This window comes from Balaenoptera ricei, chromosome 15, assembly GCF_028023285.1.
Source record: "Balaenoptera ricei isolate mBalRic1 chromosome 15, mBalRic1.hap2, whole genome shotgun sequence".
Taxonomy (NCBI): domain Eukaryota; kingdom Metazoa; phylum Chordata; class Mammalia; order Artiodactyla; family Balaenopteridae; genus Balaenoptera; species Balaenoptera ricei.
The window spans coordinates 45,631,348-45,641,540 of NC_082653.1; the positions used below are offsets into that span (position 1 = coordinate 45,631,348).

At 57.0% G+C, this 10,193-nt stretch overlaps 1 protein-coding gene across 1 annotated transcript; it reads right to left on the reverse strand.

Moving 5' to 3' along the window:
* Positions 1–1,822: 1,822 nt before the first annotated feature.
* Positions 1,823–2,960, reverse strand: SSTR4 (somatostatin receptor 4). Its single transcript, XM_059897816.1, is given in 4 exon segments — positions 1,823–1,906; positions 1,909–2,488; positions 2,490–2,902; positions 2,904–2,960. Coding segments are annotated over 4 exon segments (1,134 nt in total).
* Positions 2,961–10,193: the final 7,233 nt, after the last annotated feature.

Here is a 10,193-nt window from a genome sequence, read left to right on the forward strand (position 1 = left end):
GGCTAGTCCCGTGCAGGAGTAAGTGCCCAATGGTAAGGCTGTTTCTTTTATCATTCATTAAGGGAGAAGCTGGCATCTACAGCCACGTGGACGAAACCATCAGGTTAGGCCTCTAAGAGTCACCAGGTGCTGGCTGGGGAAGGGCCTCCTGACTTTAGAGGCAGAACTCTAAGGACCTGGGTTCAGTCCCTTGCCCGGTCACATGACACTGGAACCAGGACCCGAACTTGGCTCTCCTGCCCGTTCCTGGAACATCAGGGGTCTGCTTACAGCCCTGAAACCTGGCTTTGGCCCAATCTCTTCAGGGAAGGGCCTCGTTCCCTTTGCACCGGCTCTCAGGGAGGAGCCCTGGCCCATGGTGGAAGCGGGGCATCCCCTCTGGCCTTGCCTACCCTCTGGGCCCTGCCTCAGCCTTCTTTAGCTCCCCAGCAGCCCCCTGTGCCCACCTTGGAGTCTGCAGGCTGCCGGAGGAGACATGAGTCTGGCAGGTCCTGGACCAAGTCAGGCCCAGGATGTTTTCTGTTGAAGCCGCCCTTCCAGGAAGCCGTGAGCTCTGCAAGCCTGACCCTCGGGTGAGCGGAGGGGCCTCTCCTCAGAGGCCCTGCTCCCCGCCCGCCCCAGTATCTTCCTCTCACCGTCAGGCCCCACCAGCCAAAGCCAGGAGTGTCCTTGGCTGAGCTGAGCCGGGGCCCCCGTGGCGCTCCCTGCACACAGAACAGCCCGCTTGCCGTTCAGCCTCCCACAGAAGCCCTGCCTGCATCTCCCAGCCCCCCCGCCTCTGCTTTTGGCAGAAAGCAGGATCAAAGCTCCTCGTAGGCCAGTTTTGTCCTTTGGGGAAAGATAATTTATCCTTGGGTGAACATCAGGCAAAATATTATGGCCTTTTACTGTGTTCAGCCTACATTTGTTTATTATCAACATCTGGCTGATGTTTTCCTGAATATAGACTATTTTTTAATAGCGGGTGATACAGCTGCTTCCTCCATTCAAAATCCGGGCTGATTTCCATCTGCCTTCTCTGGTCTTCTTTCACCTTCCCTTGCTCCCCTCCCACCCAGAGGGAGGGGGCAAGAAATCCCATCATTGGAGCTAGATGAGATTTATCCTCTCCGCTTCTTTATTATGGACCTGGTTTCATGCCTCATAATAAACCCCACTCCAGGTCTCTCTAAACCTTTTCTACTCACAAAAAGCCTGCTACCGGCCCAGGACAACCAGGGTGACACTTGTGATTGCAAGCAGGTATTGGGCCGGGGGGTGGTCAGTGGGGGTGACAGAGTCTGGGCCCCAGGCTGTCACACACAAATATCTCTCTGCACAAGGGCCCTGGAACAGCAGCAAAGGGAGAGCATTTGGAGGCATCTCCCTTCCTCCTCCTCTTTCCGAACACGCTGTGTCCCCACCACAGGCAGAGAGAGAGTCTGCGCAGAGCAGGGGTGCCGGCTCCCTCCACCATCCGGACGGTCCTCTCCCAGGCAGAGCTGCTGTGACAAGTCACGTGCAGGTGGCCACTCCTCCCTGGCATCCTCCCTCCTCCCCCCTCAAAAACCAGCCAGAGTTTCAGGAATGATTCACATCCTAGGATCAGTTCTCAGAGGGTCCTACCCCCATGGAAGCATCCTTCTGAACGTCAGCATGCTGGGGAGAGGGGAAGCCTGAGGGGCCCTGATGCTCTTGGGGTTGCACGAAGACTGCGGGAAGCAGGTGCCTGTGGAGGAAGGTGGTGGTTCTCAGGGGAGCATCCGGCACCGGCGATCTGCTGGGCTGTAGGGTGGTGCAGATCCCTTGGAGGTGGCCACGCTGGGTGGGTGGGGAGGGCATCTCAGAAGGTGGTGGTCCTGGTGAGGGGGACCTGCTTGCGGCTGGGTTCTGGTTGCCTGGGCTCCTGCTGGCAGGGGAGTGGGGGGGGCATGCGGCTCCTGCGCCCCCTCTGCTCTTGAGGGCGGTGGCACAGAAGTCCAGTGGCTCTTGGTCTGCACCGCCAGAGGCATCCAGGAGACAGCAGCGCAGACAGAGAACCCGCTGGAAGGACCGGCGGAAGTTTTCAGAGAGGAAGCCGTAGAGGATGGGGTTGGCGCAGCTGTTGGCGTGGCTGAGGATGAGGGACACGTGGTTGACGGTGGCATCCAGGCCCGTCACAGAGAAGTTCAGCAGCTGCACCGCGTAGAAAGGTAGCCAGCAGAGCACGAAGACGGCCACCACCGTCAGCACCAGCCACGTGATCTTCTTCTCGGAGCGCTTCTGCTGCTGCCAGCCGGCCGGCAGCGCCAGCGCCCGCATCTTGCCCACGATGAGCACGTAGCACAGGCCGACGGCCAGGACGGGCAGCAGGAAGCCCAGCAGGAAAGTGCAGACCACGAAGACCGCCGACCACGCTGGGCGCGGCCAGTGCAGGTTGCAGGCCACGGCCCTGCCGCCGCGGGCCGGCCTGGTGTCGGCGAAGACGGCAAGGGGCAGGGTGCCCAGCGAGGACGACAGCCACACACCCGCTGACCAGTCTGGCCCCGCTGGGCCGGCGGCAGGTGGCAGCGCGCAGCGAGTGCACCACAGCCAGGTAGCGGTCCACGCTGAGCACGGCCAGGCAGAAGACGCTGGGGAGTGAGTTGAGGCCGTCCACGCTAAGCACCGCGCGGCACCGCGCCGGGCCGAAGGGCCAGTGGCGCAGGGCGGCCGACGAGGCCACGAAGGGCGCGCTCAGCATGAAGAGCTCGTCGGCCGCAGCCAGGTTCAGTAGGCAGATGTTGGTGGCCGTCTTCATCTTGGCGTAGCGGAGGATCACGAAGATGACCAGGGCGTTGCCCACCAGGCACACCAGCGCGGAGACTCACTGGATGGCTACCGAGCCCGCCGCCGCCGCCGCCTCCGTCGCCGCCGGGGTGCCGCTGGCGTTGGTCGCCGGGGGGCCAGGCCGTCTCGAGTCTTTCCTCGCCCCCGGGAGGTGGCGTCGGGGGAGCGCTCATCCCGGGAAGGCGGCGGCGGCGGCGCGGCGGAGCGGGCGCGGACGGCGCTGAACCCCGGAGACCCGCGGGGCTGCGGGGCTGACGCGCGCCTTTCCCTGCTCCGCCCAAAGCGGGGCGCTCCCGCCCACCCGCGCCCAGCCCCGCCTCACGCAGACCCCGTCTTCTCCGGTCCTTTCTCCCCTGCTCTGCTCTCCGGGACCCGCAGCCGCGGGGTCAGGGGGTTCTGGAGTCCTCCGTTTGGGTCCTGAGGCCCCCGGGATGGCGGGGACTCAGCTGTGCGCACAGAGGCAACTGCCGGCGCTGACATCCTCCCATCTCCAACCCCGCCCCTGCCCCGTTCATCCTCTGAAGACCCGCAGGGTCTGTCCCGCCTGAAACTCTTTTTACGGGCAGAGCCCGAGGTTCCTGCTGGCGTCGCGGGGAGTTCCACTTCTGCCCGGGCCCCCATCGCTCCCTCTCCGCACCCGGCGCAGCCGCGGATCCCGCGACCTTTTCCATTGGATTTTGGTGGGGTTGGGGGTTGAGGTGGGAAATGGACACGCGGAGGCAGAGATGCCACAGGAGAAGGCCAGCCTCTGACCTAGGTGCTCCGTGCGCGGGCCGGCACGGACGGAGGCGGAGAGCACTAGACCCAGACGCCAGGAAACCTCCGCCCCGCGTCTCGGCTTCCCTGGAGGCGGGGTCTGCACCCGGATATCTGAAATGTGCCTGGGAGGGGTGGTCAGGAAGGGTCGTGGGTCCTCACTGGGTCTCCTTCTCCTCCTAAACTCTGGAGAATGCGAGTTCACACCCCCAGGCTGGACCATCCTGGACACACACCAAGCAGCCCCCAGTCCGAGCCCTCTCTGCTAGTCGGCACAGGGCACAGCAGAGTTCCTGCAGTGGGGGTTTGCCCTGGAAAATTGTGGGGTGCCGGCCCTTGGGAGCCCCGCCTCTGTGGGCGGTGGCCTCCTTGCACCCCAGATCAGTCCTGAAAGCCTCTGGTACATCAGGAAGGGGCTCCCAGATTAAACTGAAATCCGGCGTATCGGAGGCCGAGAGCGGGGAATCATAGTGTTTGCACAAATAGTCTCCCCAGATTCCGTGTTTAGAGAGGAATCAAAGAGGCAGCTGAGACGCCGGCCACCCCACAGCAGTGACTTCTCCAGTGGGTGAGCACACGGGCACGGGCCTTTCTCCTGCAGTGGGCTTGGGGGGCGGGGACACGGGCCCCCAGGCAAGATGGGCTTGTCCTGAGATGGACAGTCTTCTGTGCTGTCCCATTTCCCTGCCTCACCCTCAAGTCCCCTCGCACCTTGAACCCCAGGCCCAGGTTGGGAGCAGGATGCCTTAGCTTTGAAAAATGACTAAAATGAGGAAAACAAAGCTGAGTTGATACCAAGCGTCACTGTCCTTGACACAGCGTCATCATAATGACAAAGCCTCACAGACGTGAAGAACGAGAGGTGGGGAAATCCAGGGTCAATGCGGAGGTTTTTCCTCAAAGTCAAGAAAACGTCACGCGGCTGACTTACCAGGGGTTTGGTTGAGCTGGTGGTGTGTGAGGGGGAGGCAAGTTTGGAACAGAGGTGGTTTTGAAGGCAGGGTAGATTAAGGTGACTGCCTTGGTCTGAATCCCCACTCCTCTGCCTCCCTGCTGTGTGACCCTGGGCAAGTTACTCAACCTCTCTGTAAAGCGGCATCAGTCTTGGCGCTATGGCACATGGGCTGTCATGTGGGCTAAATAAGCCGACACATGGGAAGCAGTTACAACAGTGTTTGGCACCCATAAGCACTATATGGGATCATTATTATTAACACCCCCAACCAGGTAGCTTGGTAGCTCAGAGCTCCTGGGTGCGTGTGTGTTTGCCCCGAGCACGCTGACTTAGGCATTGGACCCCCTTTATCAGTGCGGGTGAGCTGGGAGGGGCAGGCGTCACTCCTGGGACACGGGAGCTGCTAGGATGTGAGAGGCTGGGTGCAGACCCCGCTGAGGCTGACCGTGGAAGCGGAGGTCCCATCCCCACTGCAGCCTGGGACGTGGTGGGGGGCGTGTCTGACATAGCCTTGGCTTTGAGGAGCTCGTCCCCAGAGAGCCAGGCACCCTCTGCCGTGTGGGGACTTGACCCCTGGCTGTCCGCTGGCACCCCCTGGGAGCCCGGGCCCGTCCCGCACACTCTGCGTTACTTGGTCTGGAGGCGGCCCAGGCACCTGAATGTTTTGAAGGCTCTCCAGCTAATTCTAAAATGCACTGATGCAACTTTTAATTGAATAAAATTACAGAGAGGCCGGCAGCCAGGGGCCACGGTGTGTGGAATTCACTGTGCCCTCAGGAGGGCTACAGGGAGAGTCTGGGAGGAACATCCGGAAAACCAATCGGAGGCCTCTCTGCTCAGGGGGACAGCCTGGTGGCCCCCGGGTGGGAAGTGGCTGGGCCCGCTGGGCCCCCAGACCTGTCCTCTCCCCATGGCACTAAAGGTATGCCTGAAGGGGACCAGCCTCTACCTTTCTCCACGGGGAGAGAACACCCAGGGCCACAGTCTCACTGAGTAAAAGGGGCGGGAATGAAGGCCATTCATACGATGTTTCCAGCTCACCTGTCCCTTCCCTGTAGGATATAAATGTGGGACCTATTTTGTGTCTGTTGATTAAATGTCCAGCATCAGGCCCAGTGCTCTGCTGCACATTGTCACAAGCTACGCAGAGCTGGACCCTGGCTGGGTCTCAGGGACCTTCTCCTCCAGGTGGTGGAAGGGCCGCCCTGGGTCCAGCCGGTCGCAGCTGCTGGAGCGATGGTGGGAGTTCCAGGCTGAGTGATGAGGGAGAGGGTGGAGCTGGGGCCTCTCAGCCCCTCCTCACGTCGGAAGGGACAGGAACGCCTCCTTTGTTGCACATGGCAGTATCTCGCCTGTTTTCACAAGTCGGAAGTGCTCTTCAGGCACCTGGACGGCTGCACCTGGCCCGCAGGTCTCGGGAGAAGCTTCTACTCAGGGGCCTCAACAAGGAGGGGCTTGGCGCTCGGCAGCGTGAGGACAGTGGTCCTGAGAGCTTCTGTCACAGCTGCTAGAAAATCATCTGAAGTGCTCTCAATGTGGCTTTGACTACTTCTGCGCCGAGCGTGTTAAAGGCATAACCAGGCTGAGCGCACGGCTTTGTCAGGAGTGATTTACATAATCGCCCTTCTTCAGATGCCCCTCTGAACTCCGGTGACATCCAGACAGTGTGCTGACAACAGCCTACTCTGCCCCAAAGACCCAGCTGTCGCATTAAATACAGGGCTCCCTCTAAGAATTTATGAACAAAAGGTCAGCATGACAAAGGCACAGGTCTGGGTTGGGGACCTGTCTGCAGTGTCCAGATGTCAGACGCTGCTGTCAGCCTCTGGAGCGAGGAAGTTGAGGGCTGTTCTCTTCTTTGGGGGTTGTTTTCAGACTGTCTCAGCGTCTTGGCCTCACGGCTCTGCGTGCAGAAGAGAACGGGCTGGGGCACAGAAAACGTGGATTTAATTTCAGACCCTCTGCTTACGAGGGTGTGGGCTTGGGTAGCTGCCCCGAGCAGTGCTTCTCCAAGCGAGGCCCCGCATCCTCGTCCTGCTGAATCAGAACACGGAGAGTGGGGACCAGACCTCCAGGGGCTCTGGGGACACCTGGGTGTGGCCCTCTGAGCCTCCATCTTGTCCGGCCCACCTCCCAGAGCTGTGAACCAGTGTCGGGAAAGATAATTGGACGTGGAGGCTCTGATATCTCTGCACCAGCGCAGGCCACACGGGGAGCCGAGCACTTGAAATGTAGAGACGAGCTGTGGGTGTGAAACACACCCCCGATCTCAGAGACTTAAGATGAATGAAAGAAGGTGAAATGTCTCACTGTATTTTTTATATCGGTTATGTGTTGGAGTGATAATATTTTGGATAAAGAGGTAAAAGACAGTGTATTACGAAATGAATTTTAGTTCTTTCGTTTTCCTTTATTTCTGTAGCTGTTGGAACACTTCGATTTCCCTGGGGCCTCACATTGTATTTCTAGAGCACCAGAGCCTGCAGGCTTCCACGATGCCTCCAGCGAGGCTGCAGATGTGCCGGTCCTGCAACTTCCGTGCCGTAGCCGCTGGACCTGGTGGCTCTTTGAATTTCATTAAACTTAAAAAATAAATTCAATCCTCAGTCACGTGACGTATATTTCAAGTGCTCAAGAGTCACACATGGCTGTGGCCACCATCTTGCACGGTGGAAATCTAGAACCTTCTATTGTAGTGGAAAGTGTGGCACGAGGTTAAGAGTAGGGCCTTTATGTCCCTGGGTCCAGTCTGGCTTTGACAAAGTCCCAGCTATTGTTGCACGCCTCCCAACGTCCATGCTGCTCTTCCCTGGGGGGCAGATCTCTGGTTTTGTTTTGGACTTCTTTTTCAATGTACTCAGGGGCTCGAGTCGGTTCCCTTCCCAGAGTCTGTGCTGGCTTTTTAGAGGTGGGCATGCAGCCTGAATCTGGCCAATGAGACATGAGGGGGCATCACTAAAGCTGCAGGGGCAACTTCTTCTTTTTTTTTTTTTTTTTTGGCAGAAACACTCGGCTTGCGGGATCTTAGTTCCCAACCAGGGATTGAACCTGGGCCACAGCAGTGAAAGCACCAAGTCCTAACCACTGGACCGCCAGGGAACTCCCCTGCAAGGGTTAACTTCTGGGGAAGGTTTTGCTATTGTTCTGTGGAGATATAAGGCTTGGAGGAGCTGCAGCTACCTTGTGACTATGAGGTGAAAGCTTATCCAGTATGTTGAAGATGGTAGGACAGGAAGCAGGAAAGAGCCAGGGGGCTTGGTAATCGTGAGAGTTGATGAGGCAACCAACTCTGGTGCTGCTCCCATTGAACTTCTTTTCATGTGAGGTGATCCACTTTCTTGTGGCTTCAGTGCGTTCAGAGGTGTTTTCTGTATTGCAGCCGCAAACGCTCTAGCCCATTATCTTTGGGCAAGTCACTGGCCTTTTTAAGCCTTGCTTTTCTCATCTCTAAGGTGTGAACACAAGTTCTTACCTCATTGAATGAGCTACTGTGATAATAATGCCAGCAAACATTCATATCACACGTGTTGTACGCCAGACTCTGCTTAAAACAGTCGATTCGTGTAACATACCTAAAACACTCAGCATAGGATCCTGAATCTTGTATGTTCTCAACACTCATCCTTACAATCATTGTTGTTACAGGAACCAGGCTATTAGTCCAGACAATCTGTTCCTGGACATTTACTTTCAGCAGGAAGAAGTAACCTTCCCGTTCTCCCACCCCCCACCCCAGGGGGAAGGTAACAGGAGAACCTGAAGGATTTTTGCCCCATGTCAGCTTTAGAGATTCAGATCCTCTCCCAGCTGAACAACAAGGAAGCAGTATATAGAAGACTGTCTTCCTGGTGTTCAGGTTACAATACATACATTTAGAAATAGACTCAATTCAAGTTCTTGCAAAACCATTTGGAGGCCAAAGGAACACAGTCTGAGAGCGATTCTGGATGCAAACCAAACTCCTGGAGCTCAGGGGTGGGTTTGCTCTGCCGGCACACCCTGCCCTGCCTGTCGGCATCCTGCTCAGCGAGCAGCTTGGTGACTGGTCCATTTCTTAACGTTCAGCTGAGTACTGTGCTGGGCCGAAAATTTACGCTACCTGAAAGCGACCCAGCCAGCCTGCCATGGTCTCACGGCAGCTGGCAGGAGACAGGGATTCCTGGGTCTGAGGCAAGGACTTGATCGCTCAGGGCCCAGCAGGGCTGAGCTTCCTGTTTGCACCAATCCCCCTGGTTCCCCCCCCCCCCAACAAAACCCCTCCCCCCCGAGCTCATGAGGGTGACGGGGGAAGGCCCGTGTGGATGCTGCACCCAAGGTGGGTTCACGTCAGAGTTAAGGAGCCTCAGGGACTTCCCTGGTGGTCCAGTGGTTAAGACTTCATTCTTCCAATGCAGGGGGCATGGGTTTGATCCCTGGTCAGGGAACTAAGATCCCGCATGCTGCATGGCACGGCCAGAAATAAATAAATAAAATAAAATGATTTAAAAAAAGGAACCCCGAATCTAAGAAATCTTAGTCTTATTAAGAGTCAATAGCAAACCAGCCCAACTTTGCCGCTGAGAGAGGTGGTATCTTTATTACTCTGACCAGGAATCCAGCTCCCAGCCGCCCCCAGGATGCACTGCCTCTGTCTCTAAGGCCACTGCTGGACAAACAGCCTTGAGGAGACTGTCCAGGGCAAGGAGGTCAGCGCCTCGGCTCACAAAACGCGCAGAGATGGGAGAGGCTGTGGCGTTGTCTCCCAGGCTCGTGCTCACCACATGAGGCAGAGGAAGACCCTCTGTCTCTCCCGTCTATGGCTCTCTTCACAGATACCCTGTTTGTATCTCAGAGCTGCTTGCCATTGGATTTGGCTCCACGCTGTCCCTTTCCCTTTTGGTGGCCCATCACTTTCTCAGTGGTGCACGTTCAGAGGACCAGGGAAGTGCATCTGATTGGTCGAGCTCGGGTCCAGTATCCAGTCCTGGGTGGACTGGCCATGGTCAGTGCAGGTCAGCTGACACAGACACTCTGCCTGCCTTTGTGGATGGATGGGGTGGGGCAAAGTCTCTCGGGGTGAAAACAGCTTCACTGAAGACTCATCCAGAAACGTTTATTGCACAACTGGTGTCACCATCCTTAGCAGCAGTAGTCCTTTAGTCAGGGTATAAATCACTCATATTAAAAAGAGTCATCAAATTGACTCAACTTCAGCAGGAAACAGTCACCACAATAAAGCCCTTTAATTATATGGTCTGCATTTTCTCAATATTCGAAAAGTGTTGTGCCTCCCTGCTGAGCAGATTCAGAGTGAAGCTTGACAACTCCTTTCATCGATAATGGCTTGCTGCTTTTTGGAAGGTGCCAGAATCATTTGTATTACCACTGAAATGAGCTATTTATGTAAATCCTACTCAGGAAAACAGAAAGGCAATTGCAAAGCCAATCCAGCAGCCAGAGAAAAGGCAGCCCAATGAAAAGGGATGAATGGGAGAAAGCAGTGGAGTTCTAGCAAACAAAGTCAGTCTCAGCAGGACCCACCGACAGGGAGCTGTCCTTTGCGGCTGAACGTGCAGGGAGGGGTCAGAACGGGCTGGGTCCTAGTGCCCTTAACTTCCCATCTTTGTGGACGGAACTCTTCTCGTTTTCCAACACCAGCCTCTCAGAAAACAAGAGACTCTGAGCTTGTGCATGTGCACTTGAGTGATGAATAACT